The sequence below is a fragment of the Emys orbicularis genome, chromosome 3, assembly GCF_028017835.1.
Source record: "Emys orbicularis isolate rEmyOrb1 chromosome 3, rEmyOrb1.hap1, whole genome shotgun sequence".
NCBI lineage: Eukaryota > Metazoa > Chordata > Testudines > Emydidae > Emys > Emys orbicularis.
Window position 1 is genome coordinate 123,769,870 of NC_088685.1, and position 27,572 is coordinate 123,797,441.

At 43.6% G+C, this 27,572-nt stretch overlaps 1 protein-coding gene across 1 annotated transcript; it reads left to right on the plus strand.

The window, feature by feature from the left end:
• The first annotated feature begins 171 nt into the window (after positions 1-171).
• On the plus strand, positions 172-27,323 carry LOC135876099 (solute carrier family 22 member 2-like). The gene is made up of 11 exons (XM_065401277.1): positions 172-588; positions 13,373-13,476; positions 14,739-14,893; positions 17,413-17,581; positions 18,650-18,764; positions 19,400-19,506; positions 21,399-21,613; positions 22,110-22,218; positions 23,888-24,000; positions 25,155-25,254; positions 27,233-27,323. The coding sequence occupies exons 1-11, from the start codon at positions 172-174 to the stop codon at positions 27,321-27,323; spliced, it is 1,695 nt and encodes a 564-aa protein (XP_065257349.1).
• The last annotated feature ends 249 nt before the right edge of the window (positions 27,324-27,572 follow it).

A 27,572-nucleotide genomic window follows, 5' to 3' on the forward strand; every position in this document is an offset into this window, starting at 1 on the left:
ACTTAAACAATAAAGCTAGCAATACACAGCTTAATAATTTATAAAGTAGCTCTTTGACTTTCGGTCAAATGTTTTATTGCTACTTAAGCAGCTTTGCTGCCAACAAAATACATAGCAGTGTTGGGAAGAGAAACCAGGTTAGTTACTATAAGTGAGTTGCCATATGCAAAAATGCCAACCTTGGATGACATTCTAGAGCATATTGGGGAATTTGACTTGTTCCAGAAGCGAGCCTTTTTTGTCTTATGCCTGCTGTCTGCCTCCTTCACCCCTATTTACGTGGGTGTCGTCTTCTTGGGGTTCACTCCCAAACACCGCTGTCTCAGTCCTGGAGTTGCTGAGTTGAGCAGCCGATGTGACTGGAGTCTAGAAGAGGAGCTGAATTACACCGTTCCAGAGCAGGGGAGACGTGGGGAGTCTTTCTCCAGTCAGTGCAGGAGATACGACGTGGACTGGAACACAACTGGCCTCAGCTGCATAAACCCCTTAGAAAACTTCACCGGTTATGGCAACAGGAGCAGTATCCCTCTTACCCCCTGTCAAGATGGCTGGGTTTATGATTCTTCAGGATCATCCATCGTGACTGAGGTAAAAATGAATATTTTCCTCTTCCTCCCCATCCCCCGGGTTACCAACTAGTTGAGGGCAGACAAAAGTTAAATTTAACAGAAGTGCTTTCATTAAAGAGGAGACTCCTCATAATGGAATATATTGACTACTACGGTCTGTTTGATTGTATAACCTGTATTTCATTTTCTGTTCTGAAGTGTTGTACGGAATTGTTTGCGCTGTTGATACGCTCTTGCGTTCAACCAGGGAGCTACCTACACTTCACAAATAGGTAAATGGATCTTTGTGTAAGTTGAGCTCGATCTTATGCAAAGCTTTAATTGCATGAGCACTCCCATGGAAGAGTGCGTACATGCATCTCAAACTTGATATGGAAACCAAGAGTACCACATAAGATGTCACGTGTGCAATGAGTTCCACACAAGTGGATTCCTACACCCACATGCTGCTCACTGTAGGATGCTCACTGACATGCGTCTGATAAAGTGGGTATTCACCCACAAAAGCTTATGCTCCAATAAGTCTGTTAGTCTATAAGGTGCCACAGGACTCTTTGTTGCTTTTTACTGTAGGATCGTGGCCTAAATCTTATAACTTCTGAGGGAAAAAAAATTTAAGATCTAGCCTTGACAAATGTGAAACACCTTTTAAGTTCATTAGGTTGGATCAAAGATGATGAGATTAAATGGCTACATATAGGAAAAAGACAATGCACAATCCTGCTAAGAGACACCATTTATTAGTCAACCAAACTGGAAATAAATCACAGAAAAGAATCTATGGATTTCCAGTATGCTGAAAATGTAGGCAAATATTGTAAAATAACCACTACTTCCAAGAGATATTTTAAAAATTGAACACCATTTGTAATATCCCAGCTGGTAAAGCTAACTTCACAGAAGTAGTAGTAGGGAAAAACCTGTATAAACAGGATTAAACTAAGAAGTTTGACTAAACTAAGCTAAAATATTTTGTACAATTGCAAGAGCCAATATAAGTATTTGACACAATCATAAAAGCTGAAGATTGTTGAAACTAGATTTACCCACCATGAAGGGCGATGTAAGAAAAATCACAGGATAATTGATCTCTCCTAAAAACACACATAGGCACTTCTTAGATGGAAATGTGGTCTCTAATGTAATTGGGATCTAATCTGTTTGTGGCTTTTAAGATCAGGGCCAAGGCTTTGAACTGGCAGCAGAAGCAGTTTGGGAGTCTGTGATAAATGAAAGGGGGCGGGGGAGAGTAGCTCCCTTTTATGGACACCCAACCAGCCAGTTAGCTATAAAATCCCTCTTAGTAGTTGTTCTCTACTTGCTTTACCTGTAAAGGGTTAAAAAGTTTCCCTGCATAGGTAAAAAGAAGGGAGTGGACCTGGCACATGAAATTGCAAGCCCATTAGCAAGAATTTTTAATGAATCTGTAAACTTAGGGGTTGTACCGTATGACTGGAGAATTGCTAACATAGTTCCTGTTTTTAAGAAGGGGGTGGGGAGGGGGAAGTGATCCAGCTAACTACAGGCCTGTTAATTTGACATCTGTAGTATGCAAGGTCTTGGAAAAATTTTTGAAGGAGAAAGTAGTTAAGGACATTGAGCTCAATGGTAATTGGGACAAAATACAACATGGTTTTACAAAGGTAGATCGTGCCAAACCAACCTGATCTCCTTCTTTGAGAAGGTAACAGATTTTTTTAGACAAAGGAAACGTAGTAGATCTAATTTACCTCGATTTCAGTAAGGCATTTGATATGGTTCCACATGGGGAATTATTAGTTAAATTGGAAAAGATGGGGATCAGTATGAAAATTGAAAGGTGGATAAGACACTGGTTAAAGGGGAGACTACAACAGATCATACTGAAAGGTGAACTGTCAGGCTGGAGGGAGGTTACTAGTGGAGTTCCTCAGGGATCGGTTTTGGAACCAATCTCATTTAATCTTTTTATTACTGACCTTGACACAAAAAGTGGGAATGCGCTAATAAAGTTTGCGGTTGACACAAAGCTGGGAGGTATTACCAATATAGAGAAGGACCGGGATATCATACAGGAAGATCTGGATGACCTTGTAAACTGGAGTAATAGTAATAGGATGAAATTTAATAGTGAAAAGTGCAAGGTCATGCATTTAGAGATTAATAACAAGAATTATTGTTATAAGCTGGGGATTCACCAGTTGGAAGTAACAGAGGAGGAGAAGGACCTCGAAATATTGGCTGATCACAGGATGACTGTGAGCCGCCAATGTGATATGGCTGTGAAAAAAACTAATGTGGTCTTGGGATGCATCAGGCGAGGTATTTCCAGTAGAGATAAGGAGGTGTTAGTACTGTTATACAAGGTACTGGTGACACCTCATTTGGAATACTGTGTGCAGTTCTGGTCTCCCATGTTTAAGAAGGATGAATTTAAACTGGAACAGGTACAGAGAAGGGTTACTAGGATGATCTGAGGAATGGAAAACCTGTCTTGTGAAAGGAGACTCAAAGAGCGTGGCTTGTTTAGCCTAACCAAAAGAAGGCTGAGGGGAGATATGATTGCTCTCTATAAATATATCAGAGGGATAAATACCAGGAGGGAGAGGAATTATTTAAGTTCAGTACTAATGTGGACACAAGAACAAATGGATATAAACTGGTCATCAGGAAGTTTAGACTTGAAATTAGATGAAGGTTTCTAACCATCAGAGGGGTGAAGTTCTGGAACAGCCTTCCAAGGGGAGCAGTGGGGGCAAAAGATATATCTGGCTTCAAGACTAAACTTGATAAGTTTATGGAGGGGATGGTATGATGGGATAGCCTAATTTTGGCAATTACTTGATCTTTGACTATTAGCAGTAAATATGCCCAATGGCCTGTGATGAGATGTTAGATGGGGTGGGATCTGAGTTACTACAGAGAATTCTTTCCTGGGTGTCTGGCTGGTGAGTCTTGCCCACATGCTCAGGGTTTAGCTGATCGCCATCTTTGGGGTCAGGAAGGAATTTTCCTTTAGGGCAGATTGGCAGAGGCCCTGGGGGTTTTTCGCCTTCCTCTGCAATGTGGGGCACGGGTCACTTGGTGGAGGATTCTCTGCACCTTGAAATCTTTAAACCATCATTCGAGGACTTCAGTAGCTCAGACATAGGTTAGGGGTTTGTTGCAGGAGTGGGTGGGTGAGATTCTGTGGCCTGCGTTGTGCAGGAGGTCAGACTAGACAATCATAATGGTCCCTTCTGACCTTAAAGTCTATGACTCTAAGCGGTCACCTGGCCAAAAGAGCCAATGGAAAGGCTCGACCTTTTTAAAATTGGGGGAAAAACCTTCCCCGTTGTCAGTCTGTGGTGGTTCTCCAGGAGAGAAGGGACAGAGTAGCTATGCTGTAAAAGCTTGGGCCAGGTATGAAAAATCATCAAATCATACCTAGAAACTACTCATTTAAAACCCCCGATACGTAAGTAGATGGGGAACTGTCTATGAAGACGCTATTAGGTTTATCTTTGTTTATTTCTTTATGGCTTGTGGACTCCTCTGTGCTAACCCCAAATGCTTTTGTTTTGCTTGTAATCTTTAAGATGGACTTCAAGAAGGTTATTCTTGATGTTTAATTTTTATAAGAGGGTTTTTTAAATTTAGCAATAACCTGAGTTTTTAAATGTATTTTTTTGTTTGTTTTAATAAAATTTACCTTTTTTAAGAACAGGATTGGATTTTGTGTCCTAACAGATTTGTGCACATGTTTAATTAGCTGGTGGCAACAGCTGATTTCCTTTGTTTTCTTTCTCAGCTCTTCCCCGGAGGGGGGGTGAAAGGGCTTGAGGGTACCCCACAGGAAGGAATTCCCAAGTGCGCCTTCCTGGTCTCTCAAAGGGGTTTTTGCACTGGGTGGTGGCAGCATCTACACATCCAAGGACAGAGAAAAGCTGTAACCTTGGGAGGTTAATACCAGCCTGGAGTGGCCAGTATTAATTTTTAGAATCCTTGCAGGCCCCCACCTTCTGCACTCGAAGTGCCAGAGTGGGGAATCAGCCTTGACAGAGTCAGTGGCGGGACTGGCGCACATGTTTAGGTGCTATGAGCACATTAAACTGTGGAGGACGCAGGCAGCTGAATTTGGCCTGTGCATTGTTTCCCCGATCAACATCATATACAGTGATGACATTTATAGGCGACAAATGGCTGGATCATTGTGACCAGGTCCTTGTCCGGGAGAGAAAGGGTGGAGTGTCCTTGTGAGCTGGAAGTGGAAGAAGGCTTCTTTTGTCACTGATGCTATCTGGTCATATCCACACATCGATAAGTCAAATGGAACCCCAAGGCTTTGTGCTACTTTGACCATTGGGTGGGTCAGAGACAAGGCCTTGGATGGTTCTTCTGGGTATTTCATCATTCCAAGTAGCAACACTTTGGTCTTGCCCAGGCTGAGTTTGAGGCAGCTGCCCTTCATCCCAGGAGCTGATCTCATAGGCATTTTGACCTCTTGGTAGTGTGGTATTGTTCGTGTCAGTAGAAAATGACAGTGGAGAGTTATCGGCATATTGTTAGGGCTCCATGGCCATCTCTCCAAGTGGTCTCATGTAGAAGGGGGAATTGGGGAGTCCCAGGGGGAGGGCCCTTGAGGAAGAGGAATAGTTACCCATCACCAGTCTAAGCTGTGCTGGCAGGGCCGGCTCCAGGCACCAGCCGACCAAGCACGTGCTTGGGGCGGCAACTTAGAAGGGGCGGCCAATGTTAGGGTGGCAGGGGGCACTCGTGGTGCTTTTTTTTTTGTTTGTTTGGCGGGGTGGTGCTCGAGGGGTTTTTTTTTGGTTTTTTCGGCGGGGGCTTTGGCGGCGCGGCGCTCCGGGGGTTTGGGCGGGGTGGCGCTGGGGGGCGGGGCGGTGCTTGGGCAGCCCGGCGCGGCGCTCAGGGTGCGGGGGTTTGGGTGGCCCGGCCCAGCCCTGCGCGGCACTCTGGGGGGCGCGGCGCTCCGGGGGTTTGGCCGGCCCGGCGAGGTAAGGCGAGGCGCTCGGGGGGTTTGGGAGGCCCGGCGCGGCGCTCGGGGTGCAGGGGTTTGGCCGGCCCGGCGAGGCGCTCGGGGCGGGGGTTGGGCGGCCTGGCGCTCCGGGGGTTTGGCCGGCCCGGCGAGGCGCTCAGGGTGGGGGTTTGGCCGGCGCGGCGCTCCGGGGGTTTGGCCGGCCCGGCGAGGCACTCGGGGCAGGGGTTTGGCCGGCGCGGCGCTCAGGGGGTGGGCGGGGGTTTGGGCGGCGCGGAGCTCAGGGGGCGAGGGTTTGGGTGGCCCGGCAAGGTGCTCAGGGGGTTTGGACGGCGCTCCGGGGGAGGGCGGGGGTTTGGCCAGCCCGGCGAGGCGCTCGGGGTGGCGGCCCGGCGAGGTGCTCGGGGGCGGGGGGGCATTTGGGCGGCCTGGCGAGGTGCTCGGGGGCGCTGGGGGGGGGCGGGGGTTCGGCGGCGCGGCGCTCAGGGGGCGGGGGTTTGAGCGGCCCGGCGCTCCAGGGGTTTGGGCGGCGCGGCGCTGGGGGGGGTGTTACGGCAGGGCGGCGCTCTTCTTTTTTGCCTGGGGCGGCAAAAAAGTTAAAACCGGCCCTGTGTGCTGGAGGGGAATAATTGAAGCTATTGTAATGCTGTGCCATCTATTCCCATTACATCAGGTAGGCCGGTGAACGTGTAATCACTGCTGTTAGGGAAATGTCCTACTTTGCTGAAATTGAAGAGGTGGTACATTAGAATCCTTGTAACTGCAGACAATATGTCCTCCTTCACTCCTTGTATGGCAATCTGATCTATGTGAGTGGGCTCCCGTGCCTCTGACTGCAGTGGGACTCTGCGCAGGGATCAGATGGTGGGATGAGGGCACATTGCTACAAAGACAAACGTCACCTGTTGAAGTGCAGTTGATAAGGATGAACGAACTAAAATAAATAGAAGGATTTACTGCCTGGATTAGACTAATGATTGAGCTACTTGAGGAGAATTGGATTTAGTGGGATAAAATGTTTTAAAAATACAATTTTTGTAGCAACAAAACACATGAACCATAAGGGGGGAAAACTAAGTTGTTGGTTGGTTGTTTTTATTGGAAACTTCCTTCCCTTTAGATATTCAGATAATCTCCACATCTTAATTGTGGATACTTTTTTGATTTCTGACACTAATTTTCCTGTGCTTAAAGGAATTATCTTCATATGAATACACACACTTTTGTGTAAAGTTTTCTTCAGATTCCAGTTAATTGACAACAATTTTGTAAATTTACTGAAGAAAAACATCATTTCCATTTTCTACTTGTAAAATTGTTCTGAAACCTTGTTCATTAAAGGTTTTGGTTCATGGTAGTTGCCAGCAAAAACAACTCTAGTCACTCATTACAACCAAGACAAACTTTAACTGCTGTACAATATGTCACTTCAGCTTGGACATTGGAACTGCTTTTAATTTGACAAAAACTAGCATCTTGATCCAGATCGCTGTTTCCTATGAGACATTCACCCCTTGCACTGAGGACAGGCAGAATCAGCTTCATCTTAACATTTCACCCACAATCCAGCACTTCTCGTAGTCTCTGACCTTCTCCTTCCCTTGTCTTTCTCATTAGCATCCTGGTGCCGTCCTGTTTTTCTTTCCACCCCCCCCCCCCTTTCTCTCTCCTTCCTGCTTTTGCTGCTCCCTCATTTCCAGGTTCAGGGTTTCAGTGTGGCTAGGGCTGCACAGGGCTCCTCATGCTGTCTTTTTCCATGATGCTTCCCTCAGAAGTGACCATCTGTACGCTCCTCCTCTGGAGCAGGCACCAACCAGCCCAATTGCTGCTGATGATTTTAGTGAGTGATAGTGCTGTTGTACATTCCCATTGACTGACTGGGTGCCAGGCCCAGGGACCCACGTCCAGCCACACTGCCCTGGTGGTTCTCCACATTCCTGTTCCTGGCAGCAAACTCAAGGGCCCATATAGAAGCAGTTCCTAGAGGGGATTCTTTATTTAAGGCCCTGCACACATAGATGCAACTGTGTTTTAGTAACCAGTTCGTGCCATTCTCATCTGACAACAAACATGGCTGAGTTGTATCCACACAAACTCTTGGCGCAACATAACCACATGCCAGACAAGGTAGTGTATCCACACTGTCTAACCGTGTTCACATTGGTGCATTCTGGGAAAACCTGGCTAGCTTTCCCATAGCACCTCTGCAGGAGATTGAGCACCCAGAGAATCTATAGATAGAGCAGCAGCATGTGGGGGCTGGTCTGACCAACCACACAGGGTATGTCTACACTGCGAATAAAAACCTGCAGCTGTCCCATCAGGGCCGGCTCTGGCTTTTTTGCCGCCCCAGGCAAAAAAGCCTCCGGCCGCGCCCCCCCCCCCCGCGGGGGGGGGGGGGCGGAGGGGGGGGGCGGCGAGCCCCGGCGGGGCCTCCGCTCTCCCGCCGGGGGCAGGGCGGCGAGCCCCGGCGGCCAGAGCGCAGGGCGGCGAGCCCCGGTAGGGGCTCGCAGCTCTCCCCCCGGCAGCCGGGGGGAGGCGGCGAGCCCCGGCGGGGGCCTCCGCTCTCCCGCCGGGGGGAGGGCGGCCGGAGCCCCGGGGCGAGGGTGGCGAGTCCCGGCGGGGGCTCCGCTCTCCCCCCGACGGCCGGGGGCAGGGCGCCGGCGGCCGGGGGCAGGGCGCCGGGGGCAGGGCGGCGAGCCCGGGCGGGGGCTCCGCTCTCCCCCCGGCGGCCGGGGGGAGGGCGCCGGAGGGGAGGGCGGCCGGAGCCCTGGGAGGAGGGCTTCGAGCCCCGGCGGGGGCTCGGCTCTCCCCCCCCCCCCCCCGGCGGCCAGAGCGCCGGGGGCAGGGCGGCGAGCCCCGGCGGGGACTCGGCTCTCCCCCCGGCGGCCCGAGCGCCGCGCCGCCCCCCTCCAGGTGCCGCCCCAAGCACCAGCTTGGGTGCCTGGTGCCTGGAGCCGGCCCTGTGTCCCATGCCAGCTGACTCAGGCTCCCAGGGCTCAGGCTGTGAGGCTGTTTAATTACGGTGTAGACCTCCTGTGCTTGGACTGCAGCCTGAGCTCTGGGACTTCCCACTTTGCAGGGTCCGAAAGTCCAGGCTGAGCCCAGAAGTCTACCCTGCAGTTAAACAGCTTTGCAGCCCAAGCACCAGGAGCCTGAGTCAGCTGGCACAGGCCTGCCGCAGGCAGAGTAGACCTACTCACAGAGCTGGAAAGAAAGAGGGCCAGCCAAAGCAGTTACACGTGCATGGCCATGAGGGTGCTATCTCCACAGCAAAATAATAGGTTTAGACTGGCACGTGATTGTCTTCCTATCTCCAGGGTGAAACAGGGCAACTGCCACAGTTTCTAACAATGTTCACTACACTGTGTGTAGACACACACCATGTTACGGTAACAGGTTACACGCTTGTTAAAAGTTGTCGACAAGGTCTAAAACGGGAAATTGGTGCTTAATGCCCTATAACAGTTCAGTTATAAAATGTGTGGAGGCTAAACATCTGAAGGCCAGTGTATCTGAAATAACTAGGGCTGTCGATTAATTGCAGTTAACTCACGCGATTAACTAAAAAAAAATTAATCACTATTATAAAAATTAATTGTGATTAATCGTGGTTTTAATCGCACTGTTAAACAATAGAATACCAATTGAAATTTATTAAATATTTTGGATGTTTTTTTCTACGTTTTCATATATTCTGTATTCTGTGTTATAATTGAAATCAGTGTATATTATTTTTGATTACAAATATTTGCACTGTAAAAATGATAAACAAAATAAATAGTATTTTTCAATTCACCTCATACAAGTACTGTAGTGCAATCTTTGTTGTTAAAGTGCAACTTACAAATGTAGATTTTTGTTTTGTTTTGTTACATAACTGCACTCAAAACCAAAACAATGTAAAACTTCAGAGCCTACAAATACTCAGTCCTACTTCTTGTTCAGCCAATCACTAAGACAAACAAGTTTGTTTACATTTACAGGAGATACTGCTGCCCTCTTCTTATTTACAATGTCACCAGAAAGTGAGAGCAGGCATTTGCATGGCACTTTTGTAGACGGCACTACAAGGTATTTACGTGCCAGATATGCTAAACATTCATATGCCCTTCATGCTTTGGCCACCATTCCAGAGGACATGCTTCCATGCTGATGACGCTCGTTTAAAAAAAATGTGTTAATTTAAATTTGTGACTGAACTCCTTGGGGGAGAATTGTATGTCCCCTACTCTATTTTACCCACGTTCTGCCATATATTTCATGTTATAGCAGTCTCGGATGATGACCCAGCACATGTTGTTGTTCATTTTAAGAACACTTTCACTGCAGATTTCACAAAACACAAAGAAGATACCAATATGAGATTTCTAAAAAATAGCTACAGCACTCGACCCAAGATTTAAGAATCTGAAGTGCCTTCCAAAATCTGAGAGGGACGAGGTTTGGAGCATGCTTTCAGATGTCTTAAAAGAGCAACACTCTGATGCGGAAACTACAAAACTCGAACCACCAAAAAAGAAAACCAACCTTCTGCTGGTGGCATCTGACTCCGGTGATGAAAATGAACATGCGTCGGTCTGCTCTGCTTTGGATGGTTATCGAGCAGAACCCATCATCAGCATGGACGCATGTCCCCTGGAATGGTGATTGAAGCATGAAGGGACATATGAATCTTTACCGCATCTGGCACGTAAATATCTTGGGACGCCGGCTACAATAGTACCATGAGAATGCCTGTTCTCACTTTAAGGTGACATTGTAAAAAAAGAAGCAGGCAGCATTATCTCCTGCAAATGTAAACAAATTTGTTTGTCTGAGCGATTGGCTGAACAAGAAGTAGGACTGAGTGGATTTGGCTCTAAAATTTTACATTGTTTTATTTTTGAATGCAGGTTTTTTTGGTACATAATTCTATATTTGTAAGTTCATTTTCATGATAAAGAGATTGCACTACAGTACTTGTATTAGGTGAATTGAAAAATGCTATTTCTTTTTGTTTTACAGTGCAAATACTTGTAATACAAATAAATACGAAGTGAGCACTGTACACTTTATTCTGTGTTGTAATTGAAATCAATATATTTGAAAATGTAGAAAACATCCAAAATATTTAAATAAATGGTATTCTTCTCTTGTTTAACAATGCGATTGTGACAATTTTTTTGATCACGCAATTAATCGCCATTAATGTTTTTAATCACTTGACAGCCTTAGAAATAACAGGTGCATATTGTGCAATATTATGTGCTTTGTGGAAATACCCCATTCATAGATATACGCTAAGTGATAAAAGTTGTACTATGAGGCATCATTGTTAATTTTCTTACTCACTAAAAATTGTCTTAAGGGACCTTGTCAGATCAAATTTAGCCCAAAACATCTTTTTTTTTTTTTTTTTTTTTTTTAAAGCATCTAAAATAAAAGCTTTCCATTATTTTATTTAAGAAAGTGGCTCTAAGGATAAATTTTTGTATTGAGATGGATGCGAGTATCCAAATGGCAGGAGGGAATGTTGGTGAGGGAATGACCCGTGTTAAGCCTCTTAGCATGCCTAGTGTGAAGTCAACAGGCGTTGCAGGTGTTTGGCTTTTCTGAAAATCAAACCACTTATTTAGGTGTCTAAATGTGTGTGTGAAGTTCAGCAGTCAATTCTGAACATTTTGCCCCAAATGTGCCTTGTGTTGAAGAGCTCTGTACACACAGACAGGTTCTCTCTGTTGCCTCACTGTCCCTTATGAATAATAATTTCTCAGCATTTTACCTTCCTATTTACTATCATTTGCAACAGACTTTTTGTTAACTTGTAATTATTTGTATTGTCTCTATAGCAGCAGCTGAAGGACAAAGGAAAAACGTAAGTCCAGTGAGCCAAGGTTTACAAAAGTGACTGTTGATCCTGGGTGTCTCAATGACCCCTTTCAAGGTCAAAGTAGGTGCTCACAACTGTTTGAAAATTGGGCTCTTCTGAGGCATCTCAAGTTGGGACTCAAAAACTGAGACGCCACAATCAATCCCTTTTGGAAATCTTGGCCAAACTAGGAAGACTCTTTTACTTGCATTAAATTTGTTAAAGATCTTGCACAGAATAGCTTTTGGGAGCCTGTCAAAACATTTCTATAACAGTGTAAATCTGCATTTTAAAAGGTTTCCACAGATAGAACTATCGTCCTTACTTTTAGACTTTTTTTTTTAAATTAAACAAAAATTCAGTTAAAAATCCTGTACTCCTTGTCAATCATTATTATAGGTCTGTTAGACTTTGCTTCCAGATTACTTATGTATTAGGCATTGGGAGCAGTCAGGTGCCTCAATGTTATTGCAGAGTCAGTTCTCTTGCATCACATAGGAGTTCTGCTGTCAATTTTAAAGTGAAGTGAGGTCCCGGGGAAGGTGTGCTGTCAATATTTGTTTTATTCCATTGGAATCGCCTCTACTGGCAAGAACTAGATTAATTGCCGCCTGCAGCGCTGAGTCCAACACTTGTTCATAGATGGAGAAACAGACCAAAATTTTGTTTAAAAACCTGCTTTGCTGCCAATAGTAACTTTCTTCCCTTAAACATTTCTTATATTTAAATATCGTTGAAAAGAACAGTAGGTTCTCAGCAACTGGCCTGCTGCCAATCAGACTGGGAGAGCCTCCCTGCTGTGGAGTCAGAATGGGCACCTCAGTCTGAAGTTTTGTTTAGAGGGTTTGGATAAGGATCCCTATTGCTGTCCACAACTTCCAGCGTGGTTGCAACTATGGGCCTCCAACAAGGGCCCTAGCTCCTTCCTTTCAGCCCTCGCTTGGCTGTCCAGCAATGGACCTGGAAAAAAGTCACAGAATGTAAAGGTAACACAGGGGGAGCACCAGGCTTTGTCCTATGCTAATCCCTATAACCAGAAATACAGCAGCACAGGAGTAAACACATCTTGGCGTGTGGATTAAAAATACATAGCTTTAATTAACCTAACCCCAGCAAGAAGGAAAGGGATATACAGCCAGATATACATCCTTTAACCGTGCGTGCCCCCCCCCCCAACATAACCAATATTTCTTTATGAAACATTTTCTAAAACTATGCACAAAACCCAAGAATGAGTAGCCAATATCTAACAGGGTTGATTCTGGATAGCACTTGGATAGGGACAATCCTGCTTTGGCTCTCCAAAGCCCCCCCAGTGTCTTGAAGACTGTGTTCAGGCCCAGCAAGCTCTGAGGACCTCTCTTCTTGGGCTTCTTACAGCAAATTCAAACTGTTCCTGCTCAGCGTGCATAGTATTTTAAGGCAGCTGCTCTCAAACTGTGGCCCAGCGGAGGTCACGTGGTGTTTGCTGCTTTTTATAGGCATCTAGAATCTTCATTGCAAAGAAAATTCTACACACCATTAATCGCGGCTGGGCCCATAGCTGCCAGCCCCCCGTGGAAGCTGCCAAAGGGACCAGAGTTGCCTGCATGTCTATGTCCAAGGATGTTCAAGTCCATAGTGATTAACTATGATTATACAGTGCCTAGTACAAAAGAGTCCTAATCCTGGTTGGGGCTTTTGGGTGATACTCTAATACTGAGCAACAGGTGTGGTTTTTCCCCCCCCCCCCATCCATATCTCCCTAGTCATATAAGATTAGATGCATGGGAAATAGGGGCAATATCAGCAGACTTATCCCGGGGCCTGGTCTTGTGTTCCTATGCCTCTAACCACTTCTGGGACTTTGGGATGCTTAAAATGCAGGATCAACCCTGGAATAGAATGTTGTTTTAATAAGGCTAAAGTGGTGGTTGTTGGTATCAACCAGTTTCTAGTTTTAAGGAGTGGATATATTCACTGAGTTTCCCTTCTAACTGTGATGTGCCTCTTCAGTTTAACCTGGTGTGTGAGGACTCCTGGAAGGTGGATCTCTTTCAGTCCTGTGTGAATGCTGGCTTTTTTTTGGGATCAGTATACATCGGCTACATAGCAGACAGGTATGTGTGGGATATTAAAACATAGCTGATATTCCTAATCAATGTTTATCAGTTAAAAATAAACAAATGTAGAGGCAAATCCATCTGACTAACAGCATGCTCGTGCGCCTTTCAATGAATGAACACTCCTAAGTCTCTCAGCCTTAGAAAAACATATCAAAGACTCTGAGATTTCTATGGGTTTTTGTAGCTGCAGATCTTTCCTGATCCTGCAAGTTTCCTCCCTGCAGTGCTCATGTGCTCTTCAGTATATTTTACAGTGATAACGTGCAAAAAACCCAGACATCCTATATGAACATATTGATTTTTAACAAAAGTCAGGAAGCTCTGAGTTGGAGTTGTCATTCTGTCTTTCTGTGGTATGAATTGCAATTTTGATATGAAAACATCCTGTTTCCTTTTGTTAAAGGTTTGCTTATCAAGTAGTAATACAGTCGGAGATTGCCAAATAGATACAATATCAATGCAAATATGAGACACGAGTGATTTTCATAACCGCAGCACTGTGTTCAGAACTAGGGTATGAAGTCATTGTAGACTCCCATTGAGATTAAGGATATACCACTGGCTCTGGGCACAGGAAGGGCACGTTGTGTTATAAACCATTAGAACAATTTTTCCAGTCACTGGAAAAAGATGTGCTCGCATTCCTAACAATGTATTCCCCTCCACCCATCCCTCCGCTCCCCCTCCAAATTGCTTTGCATTGCAAGCTCTGCAGGCCTCATTATGTAAGTTCTCTACATGTGAAACTTCGATTCGTATCAATGGAAGATCTGAACATGCATGGTTTGAGGATTGGGCTGTTTGTATGTAAATTAGTTACTCCTAATCCTCACATTACATAGGCACTTCAAAAGAAACTGCAGAGTAATTATATTCATCTGCAGGTATCTTTCCTCCATACTTATTAACACAGACTGTAATTCCAAAAATAGACAGGAAGGGATACCTTTATCATCTATATGTATTAATGTGGGCCTATTGCTCACCTATCATTTGGGATACTTGGTTTCATCCAAACTGCTCAAAAGCATTTATGGAATTACAAAGCAATGGAGAAGTTAACCCAATTGGTAGGTGAGCACTAGGCCCCCATTAACACCATATAAATGTAGTTCTATAATATTAATGTGGGCCTATCCTCCCAATTGATAAATGTTTGGCTTTTCTAAATGCTACATGAAGTTTTTAACAGTTTACTTTGGTGTGTGTCTGTATTTTGATCTTGTACTTGTACTTGTAATTCTTTTCCCATGCAGATTTGGCCGTAAACTTTGCCTTATAGTGACAATCCTTCTAAGTGCCACCTCTGGAGTTCTTGTGGCCTTCGCACCAAGCTACCTTTGGATGGTGATCTTTCGCTTCCTACAAGGACTGGTCAGCAAGGGCAGCTGGACAGCAGGCTACATCCTGAGTAAGACTGGTGCTTTCCCTGGGAGTAATATTGGTAATGGGAGATGAAGGGAAAACTAGCAATTCATTGGACTAAATGTGAACTGGGAAGCAGAAAAGGGCCCTTTGCTGCTTTTTGAAAGTATATATAAGACTTGCTCAGAGATTGTTTCCCCCCTGCTTATTAGCTTACATTAGAGAGATCAGTTTTTCTTCCCTCAGATCCCGATGTCTTTGGAAGATCAGAATAGTGATGTCAAATGAGGCTGTTACCTGAGATGCAGTTCCCATTCCCCAGTACGCAAGAGAGGGAAGGGTGCAGCAGCTTGATGTGACATCACTATTTAGGCTCCAGTGTGCTCTCAACAGAGTGAAAGGAGGAGGTGATAGAGGACTGTGAGGAAACAAACAACTTTGAGGAATCTTTATACATAAAGGAGCAGTAAATGGCAAGCCCAGGCTTTACATCTTAAACAATAACTCAAGTACAGTAGATTCCTACCAAGAAAAAGGCAGAAGTTGTTTTGGCGCTCTTTGATAGTGCACGCTCATTTGAATGGAAAATATATCAGAGGGTGGGAAGGCAATAGAGAGGTCACATGCAGAGCCAGATTAACCCATCACTGGGTCCTAGGCAAACATACACTTCTGGGCCCCAACTTCTAATGTGAATCACAGCAAACAGTGGTAAGGTACACTTACCAAGGCCAGGCTGGCCATGCTGTGGATCTGCTGGACCGGCTGCTTGTCCTGCTGCTGCTTGTGGCACTACTCACCAGGACGGGGGTGGATGGGCCAAACCTGAGCAGTGCTGCAACCCCATGCACCAGGTTGCAATGCCACCCACTCAAATGAATGGGCAGGTCTACATTAGAAGAGCTACATTGGCGCATCTGGGGAAGATGCTGTATTCCAACAGGAGAGCGTTCTCCAGGTGGCATAATTACTCCACCTCTGTGAGAGGCAGAAGTTGTGTCAGTGGGAGAGTGTCTCCTGCCAACATAGCGCCAGTGTAGACAGCGCTTAGGTCGATCTAACTTGCGTTGCTCAGGGGGGTATCTTTCTTACACTTCTGAGCAGGGCCAGCTCTAACTTTTTTTGCCGCCCCAAGCAAAAAAAAAGAGCGCCACCCCGCTGTAACACCCCCCCCCCGCGAGCGCCGCCCCACCCCCCCACGAGTGCTGCGCCGCCCGAAGCCCCGCCCCCCCGCGAGCACCGCCCGGCGGAAACAAAAACAAACCCTCCAGCGCTGCCCTGCTGAACCAAAAAAAACCAAACAAACCCGAGCACTGCCCCGCCCCAAGGTGCCACCCCAAGCATGTGCTTGGTCAGCTGGTGCCTGGAGCCGGCCCTGCTCCTGAGTGACATAAGTTAGATTGACTTTAGCGGTAGTGTAGACCTGTCCAGTGAATTTTTTTCAGTTTGTGCAAAAATCTGCATTGGTTAAAAAAAAACCCCATCACCTCCTCCCCAAATTTGGGCTCTGGGCATATGCCTCGTTTGCCTATGTGTTAATCCAGCCCTGCTCAAATAGTGATGGTGTCACTCTGATTATATCACTCTACACTGATCCAGCATTAGTTTGTTTGTTTACATGGTCTGTTAAATGTAGTTCGCTGTTGCCCAAGGTGCTAAAGGTGCCATTAGGGATCCCTTAAGTGTGGCAGAATTTAGGTTTTGTTTTTAAAATATAAGCTTTTCTCCTTTATGGTTGCAAAGAAAATCTTCCAAATGCTACATGGCTTAGCATTGTCTGTCTTCCTGAATCTGTAAAGTGGACAGTTTTTAAACAATAGCTCTGAGTGGTGTGAACTGCCTCATTCACATCAGTGGAGTGTTAACTCTGAAGATGACAAAAACTGAAATGCCAACCTTTTAAACTATTATACTGCTAAACATTGTAGCAGAAACATCGATCTATTGTAGTTATCCAGAAGTTTGAGATGAAGAAAACCTAATGTATCAACCAGTCCATTCTGTGCATATATAAATTTTCATTCTAGTGATTTGAGTATTAAATCCACTATTGGAACAGCTGCCCCCACCACTTCACATCAGTCAAACAATGAAGGATTATTACCTCCTTGCACAATATGATCCTTCAGTTCTACATTATGGGAACTTTATTTAGGATAGTGTTGTACTGTACAGTAAAATATTTCATATGTAAATTTTGGTGATCGTGTTTCACTTAAGTGTTGAATGCCATAACAGAGAATAAGATTTAAGCACAGTATAGTCAGGAAGAACATAATTACTGACCTCAATGATCTAATAAAAATAAAATTTAATAAGCAAATTAAGCTTGGTCTACAAGTATCAAAGGATTTGTATTAAGATTTTATGCAAAAATCTAGAATTAAGGAATATTCTTCAGGGAATTGGTGGTTGCCTCCAGACTCCCTGAAAAGAATCTATGCCTCCTGAAATGCTTGAAATCCCTTGTTTCTGGAGTAGGGTTTCTTGGTTCTTCCATCTCTAAAATGATCCATCAGTTTTCCTTCTGTTTTTGAACAGTCACTTGTATTATATACATTTCAGTCACAGAAGTTGTTGGCCCAAGCCATAGGAAGACAGTGGGAATTCTCTATCAAGTGGCCTTTACAGTTGGACTTCTCCTGCTCGATGGTGTTGCTTATGCTATTCCTCACTGGAGATGGTTGCAGCTTACTGTTACTCTACCATGCTTCCTCCTCTTGCTCTATTACTGGTAAGCACTTTCATATACCTTAACAGAGGATTTAAAATTCTATTTCCCTTCACCCAAGAGAGATGATCAAGAGCTGTAGGAGAATGTCGTATACTGTTTGCATGCACATTACTCTGGTTAATGCAAACAGAAGATCTACACCAACAAAGAGTAGGAATAGTCTCCTTTAATGTTCAATCCTTGGTTGTATTATAGCATGTACATCTTGTCTAATGTATTCTTAGGAATCAAACTTCTGTTATGTTATGCTGTGAGTGGATTATTTTTTAAAAGAAAATTGGATGTAAAGTAATTTGACACAAGGAATTGAATTTTATGTATGCATCAATTGAACATTTGTTTAAAGGGAAATTTATTAAATAATTTAGGGCCATAATTTGACTGACATCACCTTGAAATGGGGGTTAATTAGTGGTGATTGTCCAATGGCTAAGTATTTTTATTTAAAGTGGTTTGCTGCACAGAATTTTTTTTAAATTATACTATATTTTGTGGCACAACCAAAAGTAATAGGTTCCTCCTTTAGTAGATCATTTTGATGTATTGTTTCAAAGAATTAACTTGTATCATTTTGGTTTCACTCTTTTCTTTTTATGAGCACTTGGGTTGTGAAGAGTTGTCTGCCCGGAGTGGGGATTAGGGGGGATAGAGTTTTGTTTTCTTTATCTATTTTTGTGAGTTTTATTTGACATGAGTAAATGGAGTGAGAGTTCCAGTGCTTTTAGAGGGGTGGGTCGGTCTGTCTGTCGATGGTATAGTTGGAAAATGGCTCCTCATGAGGAGTCATCAGATGGGTAAATTGATTGGGTGAGTGCTATGCATGTTCTTATTGCAAGGTTTTCATATTATTTATTGTTTTATCATGAGTGTGTTCATCTCCAGTAAAACTGAGCTACTGCCAAGGCTCCTCCTCCAACTTCATCTTGCAGCACGGCAAACTGTTCTTTTCTTGAAAAGCTGAAAGTAGTGTCACTGTGTTCAACCGAAGTACTGTCTCCATAGCCTGGGTTCAGTGTGGATGCACCATTTTGTTTTCTGTATGGCAGTGTCTGCTTGCTTGAATTACAGGTGTCTGCCTGAGTCTCCAAGGTGGCTGATATCTCAGAAGCAAAATGACAAGGCCATGAAGATTGTGGACTATATTGCCAAAAAGAATGGGAAAAAGCTGCCTGCCCATTTTCAGGTGAGCTTGAGGTTTTATGCTTGTAGGTGAACATTATAAAAGTTTTTTGTATAATGCTTTCCACCTGAGGAGTTCTACATGCTGGTAAATATCAAAGTTAACCTCACAGTCCCAGCTGGATAGCTATCATTCCCCATTGTACATATGAGGAAGCTGGTGCAAGGAGAGATTCAGACGCTTGCTCCATGTCATGCAGGAGGTTTGAAACAAGGCCAGGAATTATACCCCAGGTGTCAGTGCTGTGCCAAGGTTCTTGTGTATTCCAGAGCTGAAACATTTTGCATTGCAATGCTGCTGATTCATGACCTGTTCAGCTAAGACTAAAGAAAAAGGAAACTTTAGAATCCTGGAGAAATTACTTAGGAAACACCAGATCAAATAGTTAAGGAACGACTAAAACTGTTGAAGTTAAAGAATTCCCTCATTATCATTGTGATCCTTCTCCTCCATATCCCATGCAATAATCACAATAGAATGGTCCATTTCCCAGGAAGCTCTTACGTATTGTATTAAGTAACATATCTAATATATGACTACAGTATGTCACGAGCCCCTCCCTTCCAGTTTGCTTTAACATGATAAATTTCTCTCACCCAGTTTAGCCCTTAATTAACAATGCACTGGTTCTTCTGTAGAATATTAACCTTGAAGAGGAAGATGGGGAAAATCTGAGTCCTTCATTTATGGACCTTGTCAGGACACCTCAGATGCGGAAACACACATTCATTTTGATGTATAACTGGTAAAAAGTCTTAAGACAACTTTAAATTTTTTTTTATTACAAAGCATTAAAGTTCCAGTTTTGTCTTACCCCCATTTCCTGCACTCAGAACTCAGTTTTTTCATGCTCCAGACTTTCTTCCTCCTTTGTCTTCCTGTACTGCTGGGGAGGTTTCTCGGTTACTCTCAATCCTGTCAGGGGAGATCACTGGAATAGTACAAGCTAGCGTTCTTAACTGTGGTTTTAGTTTAGCTCCATTGCCATGATGACCTCATGTGTCTAGTCACCAATGGATGAATTATGGGGCCACATGAGGACTTCTCTACGCACAGAGAAGTTACACTTGTTCCCCACTCCATCAGTTTAAGAGCACGTTATGTCTATGTAGACAAGTGCTTCAGTCAACTGTAACAAGGCAAAAACTGGTCTCAATTACCCCCAAAGTGGATAGGGGTAAGAACTGGGGTAGCCTAAATTGGTGCAGGCTCAACCAGTTGGGTAACTGTTGGCTGCAACACATTGGCACAACTGACTTAATGTCAGGTCTGATAGTTGCGCCCTATGCCCCCAGTGTGACCCCCCCACAGTATCTGCTGTACCCAGAGATGTCTCCCTATCCCAGGCCTGACTTTAGCAGGGGATGGGGAGATATTGGGGAAAGTGTGATGGAGGGAGTTGCTGTGAAGGGGGAGGTAACCAAGGAATACCATGCGGGACGGGTCCCTCATCTGAGGACTGAGGTTCACTGGCTGAAGGAGCCATCCTCACCTGAATCAATGTAAAGCAGCCGTGGTGTGGACACATTCAATTGATGGTGGAACTACTGATGTAAAGAATCGACTTGCAATACTGATTTCTCTAGTATAGACAAAGCCAAAGTGACGCCATCGGCTTTGCCTGTAGCCCATAGTCACCAATCAGCTTCTAGGAATCTCTGTAGATCTGCTGCTGCTGATCCCTAAGCACAGACAAATCCGTGTTGCCATGACAGAATTTCCTAGTCTTAGAGCTTGTTTATGTGGTGTGCCACTGTGCAGCAAGCCAGGGTGGGACACTACAGTGCACCAGCTTTCCATGCAGTAATTCGCCATGTGGACATTGCTACAGCACAGTAAAAGACTTGCACTAAGCCACGCTCCTGGCCTTTCAGCACACTGTAGTAGTTCCCCGCGGGACATTACTGCATGGCAAGCTGAAGTGCTGTAGATTCACACCCTGGGTCTCCACACAGTAACTCGCCATGTGGACAAGCTCTTAGCATCTTCCTTATATGAAACACTTGTAGGTAAATTTATCTTTTGAGGCAAGATGAGAATGTTAATACAAGCATTTGACCAGGAGAGTTTGCCTACCTTCTGAACTCACTCCCTAGATGCATGGTCAATTTTTTCCTCAACTAAGAGCTCTTTTCAACCATCCGAGCTGTTAAGAGGAGTTATTTAGAAAACGCATTGCTCGTCCAACTGCCCATCTGAGTCTCCATTATGTCTGATGGTGAGGATGCAGAGGTCAGAATGGGCACTTGACAAAGGACTATTCCTTCAGTGATCATAAGCCCATGATTGTAACTCAGAGCTAGAAGTATGAGTAGTCTGAAAGCTTTTTTAGCCTTAGTCTATGATACCATTAATATTTCTTACCCAATTTATATTCAATACTTAGTTCCTGACCTACCGCATTATTTTATGGGCTGTAAACTCTACCTCTAGTTTCTGCTTTCCAGCATTAATCTCTACTGTTCTTCACTCAGGCTCTCAGGCTTTCGTCTACACTGTTGAGTAAATTAGAGCTGAAGTTGGTTTCATTGACCTAATTGTGGTTCAGAAGGTTTGTTTATATGCGTTCCAAGAGGAAACGGGGCTTTGTTCTTTGACTAAATCTCTTAAGAAGAATGGACTCTGTTCTCTGCCTAGGTTGGCCAGCTCTCTTCTGTACCAGGGGCTCATCATGCACATGGCAATGGCTGGTGGGAACATGTATCTGGATTTCTTCTATTCTGCCCTTGTTGAATTTCCAGCTGCCTTCATTATCCTTCTCACAATCAATCGCATTGGCCGTCGCTATCCCTGGGCTGTGGCAACTCTGGTGGCAGGGGCTGCCTGTCTCATTATGGCTTTAATCCCTGAGGGTGAGTTGTCAGAGGTTTGAGTAGTTTACCTTCTCAGTGTTACCTCTTGGGGACTCATTAATCTGTCTCGCTATAGTCTAGGTTTGAAAGTTTGCAAAAGCACGTCTGTGATTGTAGCCTGTGACCCTGACCGGTGCTGGAGACTTTCCTTGCACCCAGGGTTCCCACCTCTCAAAAATGAGATGGAGTAAATGAAAGTCTACATTTTTGCAGACATCAGAATTAATAGGAAATATCTTGGGGAAATAGGGTACTGTACATAACTTTGCAAATCACATTTAACAATAACCCACGTGGTGCTGATTGTTTTAATCTGCTGCTTTATGCAATTAAACAATAGCAGTTCCTTCAAACTAATACAATTCAAGTAATACAGGATTATTGGTTTCCACTAAAAATAACATTGTTTCATTAGATAACCCCTGCCCACCCAATCACTGTTGGCCCAAAAAACCTCCAGAAAACATTGTAAGTGAAATAACTGTTTCCTTTGCAGATATTCACTGGCTAAAAGTGACTGTAGGTTGCATTGGGAGAATGGGAATTACAATGTCTATCGAAATGGTTTGCTTTGTAAACACTGAACTGTACCCAACATTTATGAGGTGAGTGCGTTGTCTGGGGCCAGCATGATGTAAAAGGCAGCTATTGAAACTGACAGATATGTTGTATTTTATAATGACTTAACGATTAGTACAGAAATGCTCCAGAATTATAGACCTATTGATATCTAAAGAACATTATGCAAATGGATCACTTAGAAAATTGAATAAGAGACAAGTTAATGCAGGAACAGAATATTCCTATACAACTTCTCCCTATATTGTACTGCAAATGGAACGTGCAGAGCTGGATTAAAGCAAGATTCTTGTCCTTCAAATCCAGAGGTCGAAAGGGGCTAGAGACAATAATGAATCGATGAGAAATGGAGAGTCTATCGGGGGTCTGGGAGAGCAGGAAGATAGAAGTAGCATAAAAGAGTGTATCTGAGGAGGGGAGCAGAATTGAGGAGGACTGGGAAGAATCTGGGCTGGTTGACGTTTTGGAAGCCCCAATCTACCCCTAAATGCTGGCTTTGTATAGCAGTTTTATAAGAGGATTTTAGGTACATGCATTCATCACTTAAAAAAAAAACAAAAAAAACCCTGAAAGAATCTAAATTTAGCCCATATTATCTAGAAACTGCTAGATTCCCATAGACTCATTTGAAACCTGTATAAAGATCATTCTGCCTATAAGCTCTACTTAGGAAGCTACTGAAGGCTTTTTTTTTTTTTCTTTTCTTTTTTATGGACATATACATTAGGCGGACCTTTGAACATCTCCCTACATTGACAGTTATTTAAAATAATGTAGCTAATATTTTCAAAGTTCTGTTCTATCTGATGGGAGGTTCTAATCGGACACTCTGAGCCTGATTCTCTACTACGTTGAAGTTTATTATTCATCGTGTTTATTACAGTAGTGCTTAAGGGCCAATCAAGAGTAGAGCCCAGTGTGCTAGGCACTCTACAAACACAGGTCCCTGCCCTGAAAAGTTTACGATCTAAACAGAGAGGATAGAAACAGTGGGTGGGAGGGGTAACTTCATGATATTTTTATGTTGGGGGGGATCAGCTAAATGGGAAGGGAAGGGGGGGGAGGGAGGGCAGAAGGGATCGGAAGAAAGTAAGGAGGGGCAGGTGTGGAGTGAAACTGAGACACAGACAGGGATGGGGAGGGTTGGTGTAGACAGCCAATCAGCACAAGGCAGAGAGCCCACACGAAACTGTAGAAAGTTCTCTGAATTTCAGGGAATCACTTACTCACACTTATGCAAAATAGGAGTAAACCTTCCCATGGCTATTTGGTAGGGTTATAATCTCATGCTACACAGGTGTGAATGACTTCATGAGGAGCAAGGCAGGAGAGAATCAGGACTTGTGATTCTATTTTGGTATTTTATTATGGTTAGGCTGCTGAGACCGCAGCCTATCATGCTGACCAATAGTCTCATTGTTTCCTTGTACTCCCCCCATCTGTTGTCTCGTGTCTAATGCTTAGATTGTAAACTCTTTGGGGCAGGGACGTTTGTTCTGTTTGTACAGTGTCTAGTGCAATGGAGTCCAGGTTCATGCCTGGGCTTTGAGGCACTGCAGTAATGCAAATAGTTAATCATCACAATTGTCTGGCAGGATGTATTCTGTACCAGCTCAGTGTTTTGATCAACTCTGCTCCAGCTACAGAACTTTTTCAGACCAATATAATGCAATAATTGTTTTGCTGTTAAATCAGGAACCTTGGTGTAATGGTCTGCTCTTCCTTGTGTGACGTTGGTGGGATACTAGCCCCGTTCGTTGTCTACAGGCTGGCAGAGATCTGGCATGAGCTGCCACTTATAGTTTTTGGTAAGTATTTTCTTACCTTCTTGTGGAGTGTTCCTCAGGTGTATTAACCATGCCTCAATTGTCATGACAAACAAATCTGAGAAACTGATTTCAAATCTAGGAGAGAAAATATTTTTTCCCTTCACAAAACCTTCAACTCATAATAAACTAATAGTTCACTTCTGAGTTGTGTATGTAGTCAGAGTCCACTTCCATATTATATTTATGGTTTCTTATGTGCCTTTTTTAAAAAAAGCTGCGAACTAGCAAATGTTGCTTTGACAAGTCGAAGAGGATTGTGAAATTCACCAAAATTCGGATCACATTTCAGTTTGTTGACCATATTCATTTGAGTCATTTTCTTACTTCTGTGGTTTGATCTCTGTCTTGAGACAAGATGTTGTAATTTCAAATGGTGCCTGTCGGGTATATTTTATGGATTATTAAGGATGTTGCAGACTTCAGTCTTGTCAATATTCTCTTTTTTGGCTAGACAACCATGTAATCATCTTTTAAAAAAGGCTATAGACTAGTAAGTAGCCTTCTTCAAAACAGGCTGAAACTTCCTGGAGATTAGTCAATCTAAACTTTAGGCCAGATACTACAAAATTCCAGTCTTAGGACTAGCACATTATTGCGAGAAGACTATCTTTGAAGGCAATACATTATTTTTAATAAAGAGCATATTTATATTATTTACAAGGGACTTAATACATACATACATTTTAGACTGGGGCTTATGAAAGTTGGTAACCAGGAACTTAATGAGTGAGAGAGGAACTGTAATTTTGAAAATCTTGTTCTCATGGTGACAGTACATTTCATCTCGTGTAAACATACCGACTGCCATTTGTCAAACATGCCTTTCCAACCTGATAGATACCATTACAGTACATAGCTTATAATTAAACTTTACTACCTATAATTATCTCCGTAATGCTGCAGTGAGACCCCTGAAAAGCTGTGAACCTGCCTTGTGTGCAAAAATTCTGTATACTATATTTAGAGCAAAATTTGGCCCTTTATTGTTGTATGTTAAAAAAACAAAATCTCTTCTACAAACTTTGTTGTTTTAATTAAATTCAGCAATTACATTTGATGCCATCTGGCTGCAATAATATCATATGATGTGTGTGGGTTCTAACTTGGTCTTCTTGTGTGTGTTTAATTTGAAGCTGTGGTTGGTTTAATTGCTGGTGGATTGGTGTTGTTGCTGCCCGAAACCAAAGGGAAAACGTTGCCTGAGACTATTGAAGATGTAGAAAACTTGCACAGGTGAGTCAGGTGGCACATTCAGATTGTGAGAGCTGTTCATGTTTTGAAAAAGAAAAGACTAACAGAAAAAGCTACAGTGTAAATGTACATCCAGTGGCTGTCATTGAAATTACCGTGGCATTTGTGGCGTAGTTTCTGCAGTATACTTCTGAGTTCTAGGTATACGAATGCTATGTAGATGGTGGCAAAGCTCATTTTGCATTCAGAAGGTAACTGTAGTTGTATAATGGTGACCACTGTATTCCTGGTGTTCAATGGCCTTATGAAAAATGTTCAATTTTGACATCTCCAGCAGGTGCATCCATCCTGTCCCTCCTCCCAACACACCACAAAATCATGTGAAATTATTATTATTTTTTTGCACTTTTATTCTAATGGTGATTTTTCTTAGGACTGAGAAGAAAAACGGGTAGATGGACGTTGTGTTAAAAAAAACAAAACAAAACAAAAAAACCTCCATGCTGTTTATGATAATTTCTTATTAAAGCTTATAACAAATAGTTCTACCCATATTTAATGTTTATAAATAGATCACACTATTTTAATATTTACAATATCTACACGTGACTGATGGCAAGATTGTGACCTGGAATTTGCATTATGTACCCTCTCACTCCGTTGCAGTGGCTACACTGATCATGGGTAGCAGCACAGGAAGGAGAGCAGCCTCCATGGGGCTGTTGCATCCCAACCTGGTGCAAGTGGACTGGATGGAGTAGGGAGTAGGAGCCAGGGCTCTAGCCCTCGAATTTGCTGACGAGCGTAGTTATGCTGGCATGCCAGGGGAAGGATGTTGTGCCAGGTATGGGTCTGGCACAGGGTATAGTGGGGGAAATGGGTAGGCAGGTTGTAACGCTGATCGTTTTACTCAAAACCTTTTCCTGCCCAGAGCTATTTTTGGGTTGGCTGACTACCTTCTCTGCCTCCAGAGCACAGCTTGTTAATTTAGGAACCTTCCGCCTTCAGTTTGTTGCACTGGGAAAACTCTACTTGCCAGGAAACTGAGAACAACAAACATGGGCCATTAGTTGGACTTTGGATAGTAACATCAGCCTCTCAAACTCATTGCATGACTGACTGAGCAAATGCTGTTTGGGCGGGTCGGGGGAGGTTTTTCCCGCCTCCCCCCCCCCCCCCGAATAGAAAAAGATGAGTCTTTGTTATCAGCCACTGAGTACAGTGATGTCAGGCAGCAATGTTTGTTGAGAGGGATAGCAAATGTCAGGAGGAATAGACAGCTCGTTTTCACAACGTCAGACGTGAGTGACCAGAAGTGCATATGAGGTTAGATGACCTTTGAACCCATGATGACATCTTAAGAATCAAATTAAATTTACTATACAAGGCACCTATATGAAGTAACAAATAGTATGTGGTAAAACTAATATCTGCAGTTTAGCCTATAAGCTATGCAATGCGCTATGTTATTGCTGAATGTGTCTCTTTATATAGGCAAAGTACCTTAGCAATTACCTAAGCATATGCCTAATGTTAAGTACATGAGTAGTCCCATTGCAATCGATGGGGCTACACACAGTCTAAAAGTTAGGCTTATGCTTGTGTACCTTAGATAAAGCATTAAGTCAACAGTTGGTAGTATGTGCTTGGTCATATAACAAGAACAAAAAAATTGCAGGATATTCATCTCAAGTGAATTACAAACTGTGATGTTGAAGTTGAAAATTTTACCCAACAGCCAATATGCTAATTCAAGCATCTAAGTGATTTAGGAGCATAAGACCCATTTTCAAAAGTGACTTAGGCACTTAAGAGCCAAATTCCAATTAGTCTTTTACTCCAAACTACCTAAATCACTTTTGAAAATGAGACTAAATCACTTTTGAAAATGTTACCATTTTATTTAGCTGGTCACTAGTGTTCTATGTTCCTGGTTATTCTTTGTTTCTGGGTATTGCATGCTCTTTTCTCACTTCATCATTGTCCTGATTCCCTTTTTGTTTTTGCTTCATCTTTGCAGGCAAGAAAATCCTAGGGAGAAAATTATCTACCTCCACGTGCAAACACAGGAAGTTGCACACTCCAAATGTGATCGGTCTTTGGCACAATAATACAAAGAGTTTTAAAATAACACACACCGTAGAACCTTGCTTCCTTTTATGCACCTCTGATCCCTGGTTCCACATACTTAAGGGTTTTTTCTGCTTCATTGTCCAAAAGGCACAGCAAGCTACCAAGTACCTTCTTCCCTCTTACCATGTTATAGTATTTACATTTTAGAACAGTAGTTTTGAAACTTTTGGTTGCCAGTCACCGTAGACAACACACGTATCTGTTCAGATACTTGCACTGCCATCATC